Below are 14,561 nucleotides of genomic sequence, written 5' to 3'. Positions count from 1 at the left end.
CATCTCCAGTTTGGGTGGTTCCGTACAGTGCACATTAATGTGTCAATAGCCATCCAACGTGTCAGTGCCTTTGGAGCCCTAACCTTTCTGTTTATCTAGCCCCCTGAGTCTGCACATTTTAAACAATATTAAAAATGTAAAAAAACCACCCTCTTTAATGCCTGTATAGTCTAAGAAAATTTCTTTCATAATATCCCATGTAGCCATAGTGACATCTGTCAGGATGTTTAATTGCTGATATTTCTAGCTTCCATGCAGTTTTTCAAACACCTAAAAGCCAGGAGACAGCTTAATATGTTTCAGCCCCCCAAAAAACCAACAACCCGTGTTTGGTACATGTATAGATTTTACTGAGACAACCAGATGACAGTGCCACTTGTAAAGAGGCAGGGAGGAATCTTTCTTAATAATAGCTGAGAAATACTGACATGCAGACATGTGATCTGCACTGCAGAAAACAAAGTGCAGGTCTAGAACATGATGAATCCCTGGAGTGCAAACATCTCAGCACTGCAGGTGGGGAGACGTCATTGTCTGCAAGGGCTGGGCCACAATTTTTACAAAATTTGACTTGTCTGGAACTAACCAGCACCTGTGCTGATGCATAGGTACATAGGAGAACCACAGAGAATGCACCTTCTCCCAGTTCAATAGACCTATATGCTCCTTGCTTCAGCATATCCCAGAATTTACCCACATTTTGGGGCTGTTACCGACACATGGGGTTGTGAATTGTCATTAACAAGCCCATGCAGTGAAACTAAGAAGATGTTTCAAATCAGAAAAACTAATTATGGCAGCAGCATTCACATTTAATTTGATTTATTGACTTTCTTACAATATATAAAAGCCAAAGTAATACAAAGAAAGTGAAGAAAAAGAAGTAATAACCCATGGGGCTTCAGCTGCCTAAACCATACTTCTAGTGTCACTTCAGATGATTTGCTGTAACCTGCTTGGCTTCCAGTCCTATGCTCTATGTCTGCTGTCTTATGACACCTAAAATGATCTAGACACCTATGTTTAAGCAGCTGAATTTCACCTACTCATAGTGGTTACAGAGACAAATGAATTGAAACAGTAAAGATTTCATATCTCAATAGCCAATGCAAGAACAGTTTAACCTACTAACCTGATTTCTGTCACAGATACAGTATCAACTCATATAAGGGATGGAAGGCAAGAAGAGAAAATAGTCTGTGGAAAACTGAGAAGCAGTGAAATAATAAAATCCTGCAGGCTGACATGTCAAACAAATTAGAGCCATTTATTTTCATTACAAATGGCAGTCTTCATGGCTCTGGAGCAATCTGCCCTATGAGTAACTGGAAGATCAATCACCATGCTCAGCAAGGAATAACTGATGCAGAGGTTCACTGAAACCACACACTGAATGTACAAACTACCTATTTTCCCAGTTCTACTTTCCTATCAAAGAACATACTGCAATTTTTCAGGTGCTACTTTGGGTAACTTCTGTAGATTCACTAAAAAAGTAAAGTGTTTTCTCTGTATGAGGATGTATCCCAGATCAAAGCTCCAAATTCAAATACCATGGAGATTTGTGTATTTGTGTGTGTGTGCATTCAGACCTGAAATCTCAGCTTTGCACTTCAAGAGGAGGAAAGGCTAAAGTTCTCAGTCAGTTCAATATTGTGGATTCTAATGCTGAAATCTGAATATTGTGGCTGGAGCTTTCATAATACATTAAATTTGATATATTCTATGTCATTTCTTGGTCTCATCTTAAGTTACAAATATATACATACTTCAAACTTAATAACACCAGAATTTCTGTTACCATTTAATACAGTGCTGCTTTATATTTTCCTGTTTTCTCCAGCTGCTACTACCTGGGTGTGGTCTAATCCCACTGCACCCTAGACAGTATCAGATGACTGATCTTTGCAGATCATCTTTTGATTTCATTATGCTTTTTCTATCTTCTTTGTCACAGGAGAGGCCAAGAGTTAAAGTCCTTAACTGTACTTTCATGGCTCAATATAGTCCTGAGCACAGGATTAAGCACTGCTTGAGAATCCTTTCCAGAGACAGGTTCATCCAGTCTCCTATTCAAAGCACATTGAACTCCATGTGAGTTTTCCCATTAAGTTCAGAGGCTTTTGGCTTGCTCCATGAGAAAAAGAAAGCTTCTGGTGGGAATTACAACTAAGTGACTCTTCCAACTTTTGGAATAAAATTGGTCTCCTATATATGTAGGTCAGCCATAGCAATTTGCCTGGCATAGCAAAAGAAAATCATAACTCTTGTTTCTTGCACATTTTTAACACAAAGATGTCTGTGCCAAAAGAATCTAAAGCAGCTTTACTACAAATCAGAGCATCACTTCTGATCAAAAAGGGACTGAATCCAACAAACAAGGTTCTGATTCTCCAACAAAGATCTCTGCACTCACACTCCACTGCAAGACTCAAATCTAAATTAGAAAATCAGCTGAAGCCATTAAAAAATCATTTACCATATGAAGTTGTTAAGTGTAGTAAGTGGCAGTAAGTTACCTAACATACCTTTATACTTCATCCTAACTTTCTTGTCCTGCAGCATGTGAGCTGAGCTGTTCAGCAGATCTTTCTTGTTGAATATATATGCTTCAAATGCAGGAGATGTATTTCTAGCAATTAAATGCAGTAATTTAAGCAAAGTACTGTAATGAATATACAGGATGGAGAATGAAGATAAGGATAGAAGATGTAATATGCATATTTTTGGTAGCTGATTCTATTCTGAAAATGAGAAAATGTATTTATCTGTGTGTTGATTAGTGTGTATTCGGGCAGTAAATCGGTATTTCATTCCATTCCATTCAGGTCTTGTGCACTCTGGTTTGTCATTCACACAGATAAGGCCCAAGGAGTGGAGGAAGCAGATTCATCATTTGTCATCTAAGAGAACAAGCAAGAAATGAAAAGAGTGACTTGTTAATATTATTTGACTGGCAAGCTCCCAATATTGCCCTTATCAGGTGCCTCCAAGTCACTCAGCAGGGTATTCTGCAGGAGATACCTACAGAAGATGGCTAGAAGGAAGGTCAGTGATAACTGGGGTCAGGGCCAAACAGGGGTGGAGAAGCATGGTCTCTGCACTGGTGGACCTCACCTCCTGCAAGCTCCTGTGATGAGAGTAAGCCCACAAACCTATTGATTTGGGGGCCAATGATGCCCCACCATGAGCACACAAACACTGTGGGAGTAATCCGTGAGTGAGAGCTCAAGAGTTTCCATAGCAGAGCCTCAGAGGTTCAAGGCATAGTATGGATTTATATGCTGGCAAGGGTGTTGCTTCACAGATGTTGTAGGCTAAACAAAAACTTACACAGAAGAAGAATTGTAATAGCAGTGGGAACATGAATACAGTGAACAGTTGCAGAAAACATAGAATATAAAGGATCAGCATTATAAGAAGTGTATTGCCTCATTTGTTTTTCTTCTGTACCCTTTTGTTAGCTCTGAGTTAATTATTTTTCTCCCAAAGAGTACTGGGCATAGCAAGGAATACCAGAATAAGGTGACAGTGCCAGAGTGCAAGTCAGTGGGGGAAAGCACCTGGAAGGAGACTGAAGATGTTTGGAGGCTGATCCATTTCATGTCAGTAAGAGGAGATATTTAATCCTCTATGGGATTTGACACACAGAAGAAAGGAGGAGCTTCAGGGAAAAGAGGGGATTGTAAAAATTATGTAAATTTCAAAGAAAAAAAAAAAGATTATACAAAATCAGGGAAATTCCAATACAATGCTTGAATGTCATTTGTTGGAATAACTTGTGTGAGTGAGAGCTGTTACCAGACATTTCAATTACAAGAAGCCATATGATATTGCTGTATATAAAGCATGAGCAATTGGAGACATCATTAGGCACCCCACCGTTCAAGGGTGCCAAAAGCAGTATGTATTTCTACCCAGAGATACTTAAACAGACCCTCCCCCTACCTACCTATTACCATCTCAGTAAAGTCATCTGCACAGCCTGCCCGTATTTGTTCAGCAGTCAAAGGGCTGTTCAGTGCAAAGGTCTTTTTCAGTCCTCTTTCATTCCTCACACTAGTTACTGCATGTCTCAAAGCGAAGAACACAGAGCATCCCAAGAAAAGTCCTGCCTCACCTATCCCCTGAAAAAGAAAAAAAAAAAAGGAAGTCAAATAGGTGTAGGTTTTGAGCAAATGAGAGAAGAATACATGCCATATCAACATCAACTAAAAAGCTTAAAAGTCAGTGACTCAAAAAGGGTTTTGTCCTTCAGTAAGGAAGTTTATTTTAGACTTAGTGGAAGCAAGCTTAGATCACACCAAGTGTTCTGATGGTAGCCGCTTCCAGGGAGCTGAAAAGGTTGATTTCAAATATTGGCTATTGATTTTAGAATCTTTTTGGCTCATTGCTAAAGTGAAATTTAGAATAACTGGCAGATAAAATTAAAACAATCCAAACACAGGTACAGATACAAATACGAAACAAAGCCTGAACTCATGATAATTCCCTGCAGACAAACACCATTGACCTCAGTGGGCTTGACATCTTCTCACTGGTTCTGACATAAGATACACATTTGTTCCTTATCTCAAAGGTAGGTCATATCCACCCTTATACCATGGTTCTCTCAGTGCTGTGGTACTGAACATTTTAATTTGGACTGAATTGGGATATTGCAATTGAATCTTACTTATCTCCTTGCTAAAATCTGAGAACCAAATGTCTTCCCCAAACATGGTGCATGAACACAGAATCACACCTTCTTACAGCAAATTTTAAGGTTAATTATAGGAGATAAGTTCACAGAAAAGGATAAAAGCTCTGTTTGAAGAGGGATATTAGAATCAGCTCTCTAGATCAGCTCCAAATCAACTATGTAAGTACTTCACCTAGATGATTTTTTTTCAAATACTTTTCTAATTATGTATCACTGAGACAGCATTAAATAATTTTAAAGGACCTATTTGTTCTTTAGCAACTTTCACCATAAAATATGCTTTTCCCTCCTGTCACACTGTTTTATTTTACTGTATTCTAAAAGCATACCTAATACTTGAAACAGCTGGAAATTTGCACAGTTACCTTCGTCTTGATTTACCATTACTACTGCAACTGGCCAGAATATTTGCTGGTGTAAATTGAAGCAATGATTATACCAACTGAATACTTGAGCCAATCTCTCATATAAATACACACATACAGTCCTATTTCTTATTGCATAACTCGTGCAAGTAAGCTGCACATTCTCATCGTCATTATGATTTCTCCATCAATTTCTTTGGTATTTTTATTCTAACCTTTCAGTTTATCACCACATTTTAAAAGTATGGTTTTAAATTAATCTTGCAGCTTCTGTGTATGGTCTGTTAATGAAAACCTAAAATTACTACTTGCCAACCATGAAAGATATGCAGCAATATCCTGCATTATATCTTTTCATACTAGTTTCCCTGATGTTGTAAATAAAACAATTTTATGGACACTTGTTTGAAATGCTAAAGAAGAGGAACTGAAAACTTACAAATGTTTTATATCAGAGTAATTTCTCTGTTTGTCCTGGAATCTAAGAATTAGGCCCTGTGATGGTTTGCTTACCTTGGATGCATAGATGGCATAAGGATTTTGGGAAGCTGACAGCAGGGAAACACTAAACTGTTCTGGAATATCACAAACAGCAGGGATCTTATACTGATCTGGACCCCGAGTATAGAGGACTCCTTCTGGAGAGTACTTTAATTCCTCCATTGTGTACAGTCCAACACCTTGAACAAAGGCACCTTCAATCTTTAAATAAGAAAAGAAATAGCATTTACGTTCTCATGTTTGGTAAAATGGGTAAAACTTTGGCAAGAACTGATTTGTATCACTAGCTGTTAGAAGACCATTTTCTTTCCTGTTTGCCTAATGGGATTCCTCAACATTTTGGGGCAACTGTGATGGGAAAAGTTTTCACACTCCTCTCTCACACCAGGCGGAGACAAATGCTTTCGTGATAAAGTGATGAGATCTGTGGACCAGCCTGCAATGAAGAAAGATGTTTCCCTGCTATCAAGTGGGTAAGGCAGGTCAAACAACAGGAGAATATGGAGACTGTAGATCACAAACAGGATTTAAGTCCAGCAGATAGTGGGCATATATACATACATACAGGAAGTACTACAGGTTGACACCATGGGTAAAATTCAAGCTTCATTGACATCTACAAAGCTCTCACACTGACTCAAATGGGACAAGTCTACAAGTAAAAGACCTTCTAATATGATCTATGACTTATAACATTATCTGGTAAGAAATTAACGTTTTCTGAATTAATGAGGTAATCTTCACTTCAGATAAGGCTATCAGTGTAATAGAAATAAGACAGCAGGAAATTCTTGGCACATACCTGTCCTATATCCACAGCTGGGTTTATGCTACATCCAATGTCCATAACAATGTCTGTTCTGAGGTTCTGTCAATAAAATTCAAATGCATATTACTGAAAGAGATGCATGGACTGGAGGCATTAGAACATAATGTGTGTTAGAGTTGGTATTCAGTGGAATAATATATGCTAAGACAGAGGCCCCTCCATGTACACAATTTCAAAGTAATTTCCAATACCCCATTACAAGCAAAATGGGCTTGTCTCAACTTTAACAGAAGTTTAGCCAGACACAGCCCTGCCAGATTTTTTCCATTGCACAAGGAAATCCCCACATAAATAAGTACAGATAGAGGGCATACGATCAGCAGTCTATGACATTTAGCTGTCTAGATGGTCAAAAGCCTGGAAATAGAATATTTAGCTCTGCTGTAATTTGTTTGCTGGCAAACAGGGAGAGAACAAGCAAAGAGCATGTCAGATGTCTGCCATAACCCAAAAGGTGAACCCATATGACATTAATACAGATGTGCCAAAAGCTGGTTAACACTGCACAGCTTTCATTCTGCTCCACCTGTAATTTGCATTTACACTGTTGATATATTTGCTATCACATAAAGACAGGTGACTTTAATGCAAAACCTGAATGGTTGTTGGAGCATCCAGTGATACAAACAAACCACATTATTTACAAAACTTCCATGACACTTAGTTATTACCTTGTGATCTCCTGTTAGACAGTTAATTTCAACCTCTGAACAAGCAGCTCCATAAAGAAAATATGTGAATGGCTGTCCTTCCCCTCTCTCCCAATCCATGTTTTCATTGTAACCTCTGATGGAAGAAACAAAGTCCACAAGAAGAAAATTAATGAATGTTTGCATCATAACAAAGCAGATGAGCACACGAAAGTTTGAAACTAAATCAAGTGAAATCTTAAATAACAGGTCAGAACCCCAACAGTTAAGTTCCATGAAATCCCACAGAGCACTAGTAGTTTAGGTTTGATGAAGCTGGTATTTATATAAAATTTAGCAGACAAGCAAGCTATTTCAGTTCAGGAGAGTCTATAACCAGTATAATCCCAGAAATATACTAATAAAGACATGGTAATCAAGTACAGAATATAAATTTAAGGTAGTGGTTGCTGAGGTAAGAGCACATAAGGGAATTCAGAAAAAGGGAGGAAAACTGGTCAGGACCTATGAAAGAATAATTTACAAGAGATAAATGAAGGAGTTAAAATTACAGTTAAACTGCCTACAGAATGAGTGAGAGGGTTAAAACAGGAATATTGAAATAAAGGTGTAATTACTTAGAAGGGAGTGGGACTAACTGAGGAGACTATAGTAGTCAGGATTGATGGGGTAAATGCAATGGACATGAGGACAGTGAAATGCGGTATCTCCCAGCCACGTGAGCTATGTGACCAAGGCATATTTTCTGACCATATATGACTCAAATGTCTTTGTTGAAGCATATTTAAAATTATACCCCATAAAACAATTGTAGTATAATTCAGAGCATTGAACCGTGCATTGAAAAAGGGATACACAAATCCACATATTCAACTTCTCACATCCCATCTACCTCAGCTGGTTTTGAGATCCTTGGATGTGGAGAATATGATTGGAACTAGAACTAGATCAATACAGGATTTGAGGCTCAGGGATCTGCAGATGTTTTTGGACACCATTACATGTCTATAGCAAAGTATGACTGTTGCTCATTGCTTTGGAGATATCAACATTCCTAAAGGGCTGCATAAGCAGAAAACACACTTGAACAGACATAACAGTAGGAAGAGACATTTTGTTTGGGCTTTTCTTGGTGTTTTAAATAAGTATGGGTTTGTAAAGTGCCTCTTCAACTTACTCCAGACTGCCTGAATACCTGAAAAGTTGCTATTGATAAGTAGGTAAATACAGGTGGAGGGAGAGAAGAGATAAGGCACAGCAGGCTAAGAGAGAAGCTTTGCTTTGAATCCCACCTGAGTTATAGCACAGGAATTTTTTCTTTCTGGTTTTTTATAAACACTGTGAAAGAATTCAGAGAAAAAGGACCACAAGACTGTACTGAGAAAGAGCATTGGGAATTGTGTTTAAGATCACTGTGTCCTACAATAGTATGCTGTTGTGAATAAATCCATATCTAAGAGCATATAGGTGGGAATTTTCTGAGGCTCCAGAAGCAAAGAGGTCAAAACAATGACTCCAAAACTAGGGTCAGTGAGCAACCTCACTTCTCATGTGAGCACTAAGTCCTCCCCTAGCTTTCAATTAGTGCTGAATAATGGCATCTGATTCCTGAGTTAGTTTAAAAAAAAAAAATTACCATGAGCTTTCTCTTAAACTCAACCAGACGTTTTAAATTCTCCTTCCTCGAAAAAGAAATAACCTTAAGATTCAGATCTAGAATTAAATGGTCCTAATTTTCCACAAGTGCACCTGGTTGCTAATTACAGGTGTGTGCTAATTACAGGATAGATATTCTAATGCTGCCACTCGTTCTTCCTGTCATGCCACTCAGTGTGATCATGTTTGTGGGTAAAAGTGTAAATAATTTGTTGTACAACAATATTTATAGCTTATAGCAATACAGCCTCCAGTAAATAAACTATATCCCACTTTGCACACCTACTGTTATGGGCAGCAGTCACTTTCTTGATTCTTTATGGTTTGCTAATGGCCGAATTGTGGAGCAAAGATGGGATGAAATATTCTTTTGATACTTTCTAGAGAGTCCACACAGGGCTAGGCATAAATCAGCATTTAAACTTCATACTCCAACCCCCCATATATCAAAGAATTACATAAAACATAAGCTGAGCAATTAGAAGGAACTATTGGACAGGATCTTCTATTCATGGCATCTTCAGAAATCAGTCCTGGTCTAACCTATGCATTTTTAAGGAACAAAAATATATTACCTAAAGTAGCCAGTAGCTGAAAGACTCACACTCTGTTCAAAAGCTTCTTTAATCTGTAGAAAATAGCAGTGTTTGTGGTAAACCAAGGAAGGAGTCAGAAAGGAACACAGCATACATATATTTACTTAATTTACATATATTTACTTATTTACATATATTTCCTTAAAAACCAAACTGTAACAAATTGTAAAGAAAGGAAGACCAGCTGACCTAAGCCTGTTTAGCTGCACATGGGGCCTAATACTGTAGAACTAAATGCCCTTTTGACGAGCAACCTGAATTCTTTTGGCAACACAATAAGAAATACACCTGTCAACAGTAGTGTTCTTGCAGAATCTTTATTACTGGTAATGCCATAGTCAGAAAGGGCCCTGCTCAATTTTTCTGCTCAAGTTCAATAGAAATGTATCCCTCTGATGAACCAATCTGGTTGATAAGTCACTGAGATAAAAGATCTGCATGACCTATTTGCACAAAAATGCCAGTTGACAAGAGAAATGCTCTTTGCAGTGTTCTTCTGCCAGTGGTAAAAATGACAGTATGAGGTCCTAAATCTATTCCCTTTCAGTGATTCTCATGTTAGATTTAGTCAGTTTACAAGTCAAGATTTTTTTTTTAATTTTAATTAATCATAATTTACCGACTTTGCAAGATGCAAAATTACTTCTCTGCATATATTAGCAGAAATGGCTGACCTAAGAAAGAATGTTAATATTTTGGGTGTGTCTGAATTATCCAAATTAATCTGGCATCTATTAGAGGAGAAGTGATTTTATCTTTGCATACATAGCTGTCAGTTATCAAGCTACCACATGTATTTCAACATTATTTGCTATTGCTAGGAATTATTACTGCCAAGAAAGTGTTTACATTTTTGCAGTTAGTTATTATACTACTTAATCACTTGAGAAGAAACACCCTAGTGTACTGGATCTGTAAATGCCTCAAGGCAGGGATTGTCCTTTTCGTTAGGCTGTAGATAACAAGCAATACTGGATAAGAAGACATGACAAACAGGTTTTCTTTTAACATCTCAATACATAGCACTAGATTCCTAGCCATATCTTCATAAAAATAGTTGATATTATAGCAGAAAGCTTTTAGTTAAGAAAATTCAGTTTCTAGCCCTAAAATTCTAGTCCAGTTTCAAGTCAGCACCAGATAGGGCCATTTCTATAAATAGCACTACTTCTGTACTACTCTACTGCACATGTAACTAATGTTACAACTAATTACATATTAGAGCAATGGGAGCAAGGATTCCTGCTACCTTTTTTGCAGTTCTGTAATATACTGCATATGGGAGAGAAATGGAAGGAAGAGGTTGAGAAGGCTTCTCTTTATTGATTTGACAAAAATAAAGAACAGCCATGTAGGAAAACTGACACTGTACACATATACCCTGACAATCGTTTGGCAACAGCTTGTCTGAGGGTAAGTTGGGCTGGGTTATGTTATTGCACAAGCTGATATTTTTTGTATATTAAAAACTTCTTTGCTTCCAAATGTGACTTCACAGATAGCTTCCCCTCCTTTCCAACTAGATATGATCTGGGGATTGTTTCCCACATATCTAAACCAAGCACCTACAGCCCATCTTTCTGTGAAATAACCTGTTTCTGCAGTTTTTAAATTCAGGATTATTAGGCTGAGCAGACTGATAGACTACAATACATATATCACAGTTTCTGCAAGCACACAAAACACATTTAGTAGGATTCACATGTCTCACCCAATCATTCCAGGTCCCTTTTGGATTCTTGTTGATGATAGGCTGCAGGCGTTTCAGAAGAGTTTGGCAAGCATCCTGGTGAGAAGTCAGGAGAATATAACACAAAATTAACACAGATATGTTTGGCACTATTCAAGATATGTTCTAGTTAGTACTTAATTAGTATATGCTTTATTGTCATCTTGGTTTGAAAAAGTATGGTAGGAGGTGTCATTTTAACTGCATAGACAAACCTTATAAAGGATTAAGTTTCAAGGGCTGGAATCTGCATGAATCAGTAGGTTTAGAACAGGAACAGGATACAAGATTTGTATGGGACTGGTTAGTTTGTTAGATGAAACAAGGATTTTTTCAAATATAAGCCTTTTAGGGAAAGCTCAGATCATATTCTGAAAACTCATAAGCACCATTACTGAGAAACTGTCAACAGGTCATGTTTCTTCTTGGCAATCTCCTGGGAGATAGGGTGTTTTGTTAAACTAAATACTACTCTTTACCTTCACAGCCATGCCATTGACATCTGTCCCTGCAGATCCTGCTGAGGCACACGCATTAGGAACAGTTGTTGTGCTTGTTTCACAGAAATGAATACATGACATGGGGATGTTCAATTCCCGACTAGCAACCTGTTTCAGGAAGAACAACATATCCTTCTCTGTTTTAGAAACATTCTAAACACTCCAACAGTTCCCCAGTACTTGCTAGAAGTCAGTGATACCAGGAAAGATAAATTTTTAGGAAGTCCTCTTCCAACCTCCAGCTGAAATCATTCTGCCCAGTTTGTCAGTACAAAGAAACAGAAAAGAAGGGCAATGTTTTAGCTGTACTCAAACTCCGGATTGAAACTCTGTAGTCCAACATCTGGTTCCTGATTTTGCTGCTTATATCCTGTATGACTTAGGGCAAATTATGCAGGCCCAGATCCCAAGCTTTCATTGACTTGATAAATCTCTTTACAGATCTGTCTCTCAATTATCCATTAAAAAAATATGATCATAAAAATATTGTCTGGACTGTATACAAATCTGAATACTGACTGTGTTTTTTTCCCCTGGGTTTTATGGGATCAGCCCCCCAAAAATCTTATTTCTAGTAAGCCTCTTCACATACCATTGGAAGAATAAAAACCAAACAATCTGTTTTTTCTTCCTGCTGTCTCTATGACTCTTAATGAAGGCATCTTTGCTTTCTAACTCTACCAATGCAAAGAAGTAGTAGCTATGCTGATAAAGAAACTGTCCTACTGGTACACTAACTAATCAAAAAGAAAACCTTCACACTGTTTATCTGCATGACAGATAAAGCACAAGGTAATATTTGTTACCTGGATCATTTTTGTATGAATACCCTGCCCCATTTCAATTCCACCATGTGTCAGAAGCACAGACCCATCAGTATAAATATGAACCAGAGCAGCAGCCTAAAAAAGAAAAACAAAATCAGGATTAGACTAGTGAGAAATGTGTTGTATATGGTGATGAATTGATGAATCAAAAAAGACAGACACAGTTTTGAAGTGTGTTTCAATTCATCTGTTTAATGCTTTTGAATAGAAGGCAAAATTTGGAAAGCTAGACCCTGCTCTTAATAATGTCTATAATGAACTTCAAAAGAAAAAGATACAAAACCTTGGAGGTCTGCTTTTTCTGTTGCTAGATCCTGAAACAAATCTACACCTGGCAAAAGTATCTCAATGGTTAAAAAAGAAGCTGGAGGACCTCCCTCACTAGTGGCCGAACATGCAAATTGCTGCAAGTTCCATTTTCTCTCTCCTTGACGTTTGAGAGCCTTTGGACACAGGTTTTCCAACCGCATGGGTTGGGCAGGCTGTCAGTATTGGACACAGCAGGAAGGTTCTGAATGAGATTTTCCTCCTGGACTCAGCTGGAAGTAGCACTGTAGGCTACAAAGACCCTGTGACTTTACTCTTGAACAGAGACAGCCAGTATGATATGATACAAGTCAGTCAATTAATTTTCAATTGATAAAATGCTGTCTATTCCAGAAGCACTGGACACCTACATTAAACAAAATACGAAGACCAAAAATATTACTGTCCTCCTTTCCTTCCTTAAACTTAGTCTTTGATGACATCAAAGGGTTAAGTCTTTAAGAACAGCATCCCATAGTACCCCCATGGTCAGAAAGAGTAAGCTCAGAGCTAGTGCTAGAATGGATACCTTATCCAATGAACACTTTGCCATCAGTGTTCAAAAATTTTTCATAAAAATGTTTAACTCATCTATACCAATACTGCGTCACAAGAGATGGGACTGGCCTTTAAGTAGGCAGGGTCCAAGCTGCCTGGGTCCTGAAAACCAAACAACTTTGATCTCAGCTTGAAGAGCACTAGAAGCTAGCGTAGCCTTCAGGGAACAACCATTAGGAGGATGATAGTTTTGCAGAAGTTGAAAGATAACACATTTTGTATCCTAAGGTAGAGTAACTGTAATCTTCTATGGATAAAAAGCTTAGCTCACTTATTCTTTAAAGAAACTAACCTGAGAAAGATAACGTGTGCCTAGTCCAAACGGAAACTTCATCGGTACAATGGCAATCCCTTTTTTCTTCCAGTAATTTTGTTTGTTAAATTCATTGACAGCTGTTTTTCTACTGTAGTATGCAGATTTCTTCATACACTCATTCCAACACCGTATTAAGTTTTGTGGATCAAGCTTTTGTTTGAAGTGTGTCTGCTTGTCCTCCTTATACATATTTATTTCCCTAATCTGAAATAATAAAATTAACAGCTATTACACAATCCTGTTAAAGGCAGACTGACAATTTGGGGGGACTAGTAGACAACAAGAAGATTACCATAAGTTTTGTGAACAATTACCAGTTTGGTTCAGTTTGTAAAAGCATGCTATTCATTCAACAACCAGACATTGATTTAAAAAAAAGAATTTTAGCACAGATTATGTTTGACCTAGAAAAGATCTGTTCAAACAGTTGAGCTAATCTAAAGGGTTTTAACTTTCGAACTGCATACACTTCATTTCAGGAGAGAAGATGTCTTCATTTCGTCACCTTTTCTGGTGATAAACCAGTTTTATCTGCAACTCCTGTTATCCAAGTTTCTGTCACCAGTGCTGACTGGGGAAAGCCAAACCCTCGGAATGCTGTGTTTGATGGCAAGTTTGTTTTGCAGGCATAAGCCCAGCATCTCAAGTTGGGAATCTTGTATGCATTGTCCATTTTTAATAACGATACTTCTGCTACCTGAGGTAGGGGACAAACAGGTATAGTTAAAAGTCAGAACAGTGCTGCTTTCAAATTCACATTTAAATCTTCCTCATCTCATATAAAGGCCTTAACTTGAGACAATTAGCTTTAAAATTGGGTTTCTGTCAGTCACTGGTAGTAAGATTACTCTTATGCACACATATAGGCTTTACTCATACATTTCTCAAGCAGCATATTAGTTTTTAGTTCTTTTTTGATATTCACAGAACACAGCTGATGTTACTAGTACTTGAGTGCTGGTCAGTAGTTAAGGATGTAACAGATACTTCATTTTGCGATTGATTTTGCTCCTACTTCGATATCAA

The 14,561-nt window shown here is 37.8% G+C and overlaps 1 protein-coding gene across 4 annotated transcripts in view; it reads right to left on the bottom strand.

Moving 5' to 3' along the window:
* Positions 1-805: 805 nt before the first annotated feature.
* AOX1 (aldehyde oxidase 1) overlaps positions 806-14,561 on the bottom strand; it is a 43,673-nt gene continuing 29,917 nt past the window's right edge. For 3 of the 4 annotated variants that reach the window (XM_009331624.1, XM_009331631.1, XM_009331647.1), the window contains 11 exons: positions 14,041-14,232; positions 13,512-13,739; positions 12,335-12,430; positions 11,508-11,636; positions 11,011-11,085; positions 9,279-9,331; positions 7,069-7,183; positions 6,371-6,436; positions 5,581-5,769; positions 3,953-4,127; positions 806-2,903 (listed from right to left, as the gene is read on the bottom strand). In XM_009331624.1, coding sequence (XP_009329899.1) covers positions 2,893-2,903; positions 3,953-4,127; positions 5,581-5,769; positions 6,371-6,436; positions 7,069-7,183; positions 9,279-9,331; positions 11,011-11,085; positions 11,508-11,636; positions 12,335-12,430; positions 13,512-13,739; positions 14,041-14,232 — 1,329 coding nt within the window. In that variant the 3' untranslated portion in view covers positions 806-2,892. Of the gene's footprint in view, positions 2,904-3,944; positions 4,128-5,580; positions 5,770-6,370; positions 6,437-7,068; positions 7,184-9,278; positions 9,332-11,010; positions 11,086-11,507; positions 11,637-12,334; positions 12,431-13,511; positions 13,740-14,040; positions 14,233-14,561 lie in introns of those variants that run through there. The other variant, XM_009331639.1, reaches the window with a different exon arrangement.

This window comes from Pygoscelis adeliae, unplaced genomic scaffold (genome assembly GCF_000699105.1).
Source record: "Pygoscelis adeliae isolate BGI_AS28 unplaced genomic scaffold, ASM69910v1 Scaffold160, whole genome shotgun sequence".
Lineage (NCBI taxonomy): Eukaryota > Metazoa > Chordata > Aves > Sphenisciformes > Spheniscidae > Pygoscelis > Pygoscelis adeliae.
Note: the sequence above shows the minus strand (reverse complement) of the source record. Positions and strands in the feature narration are given on the sequence as shown.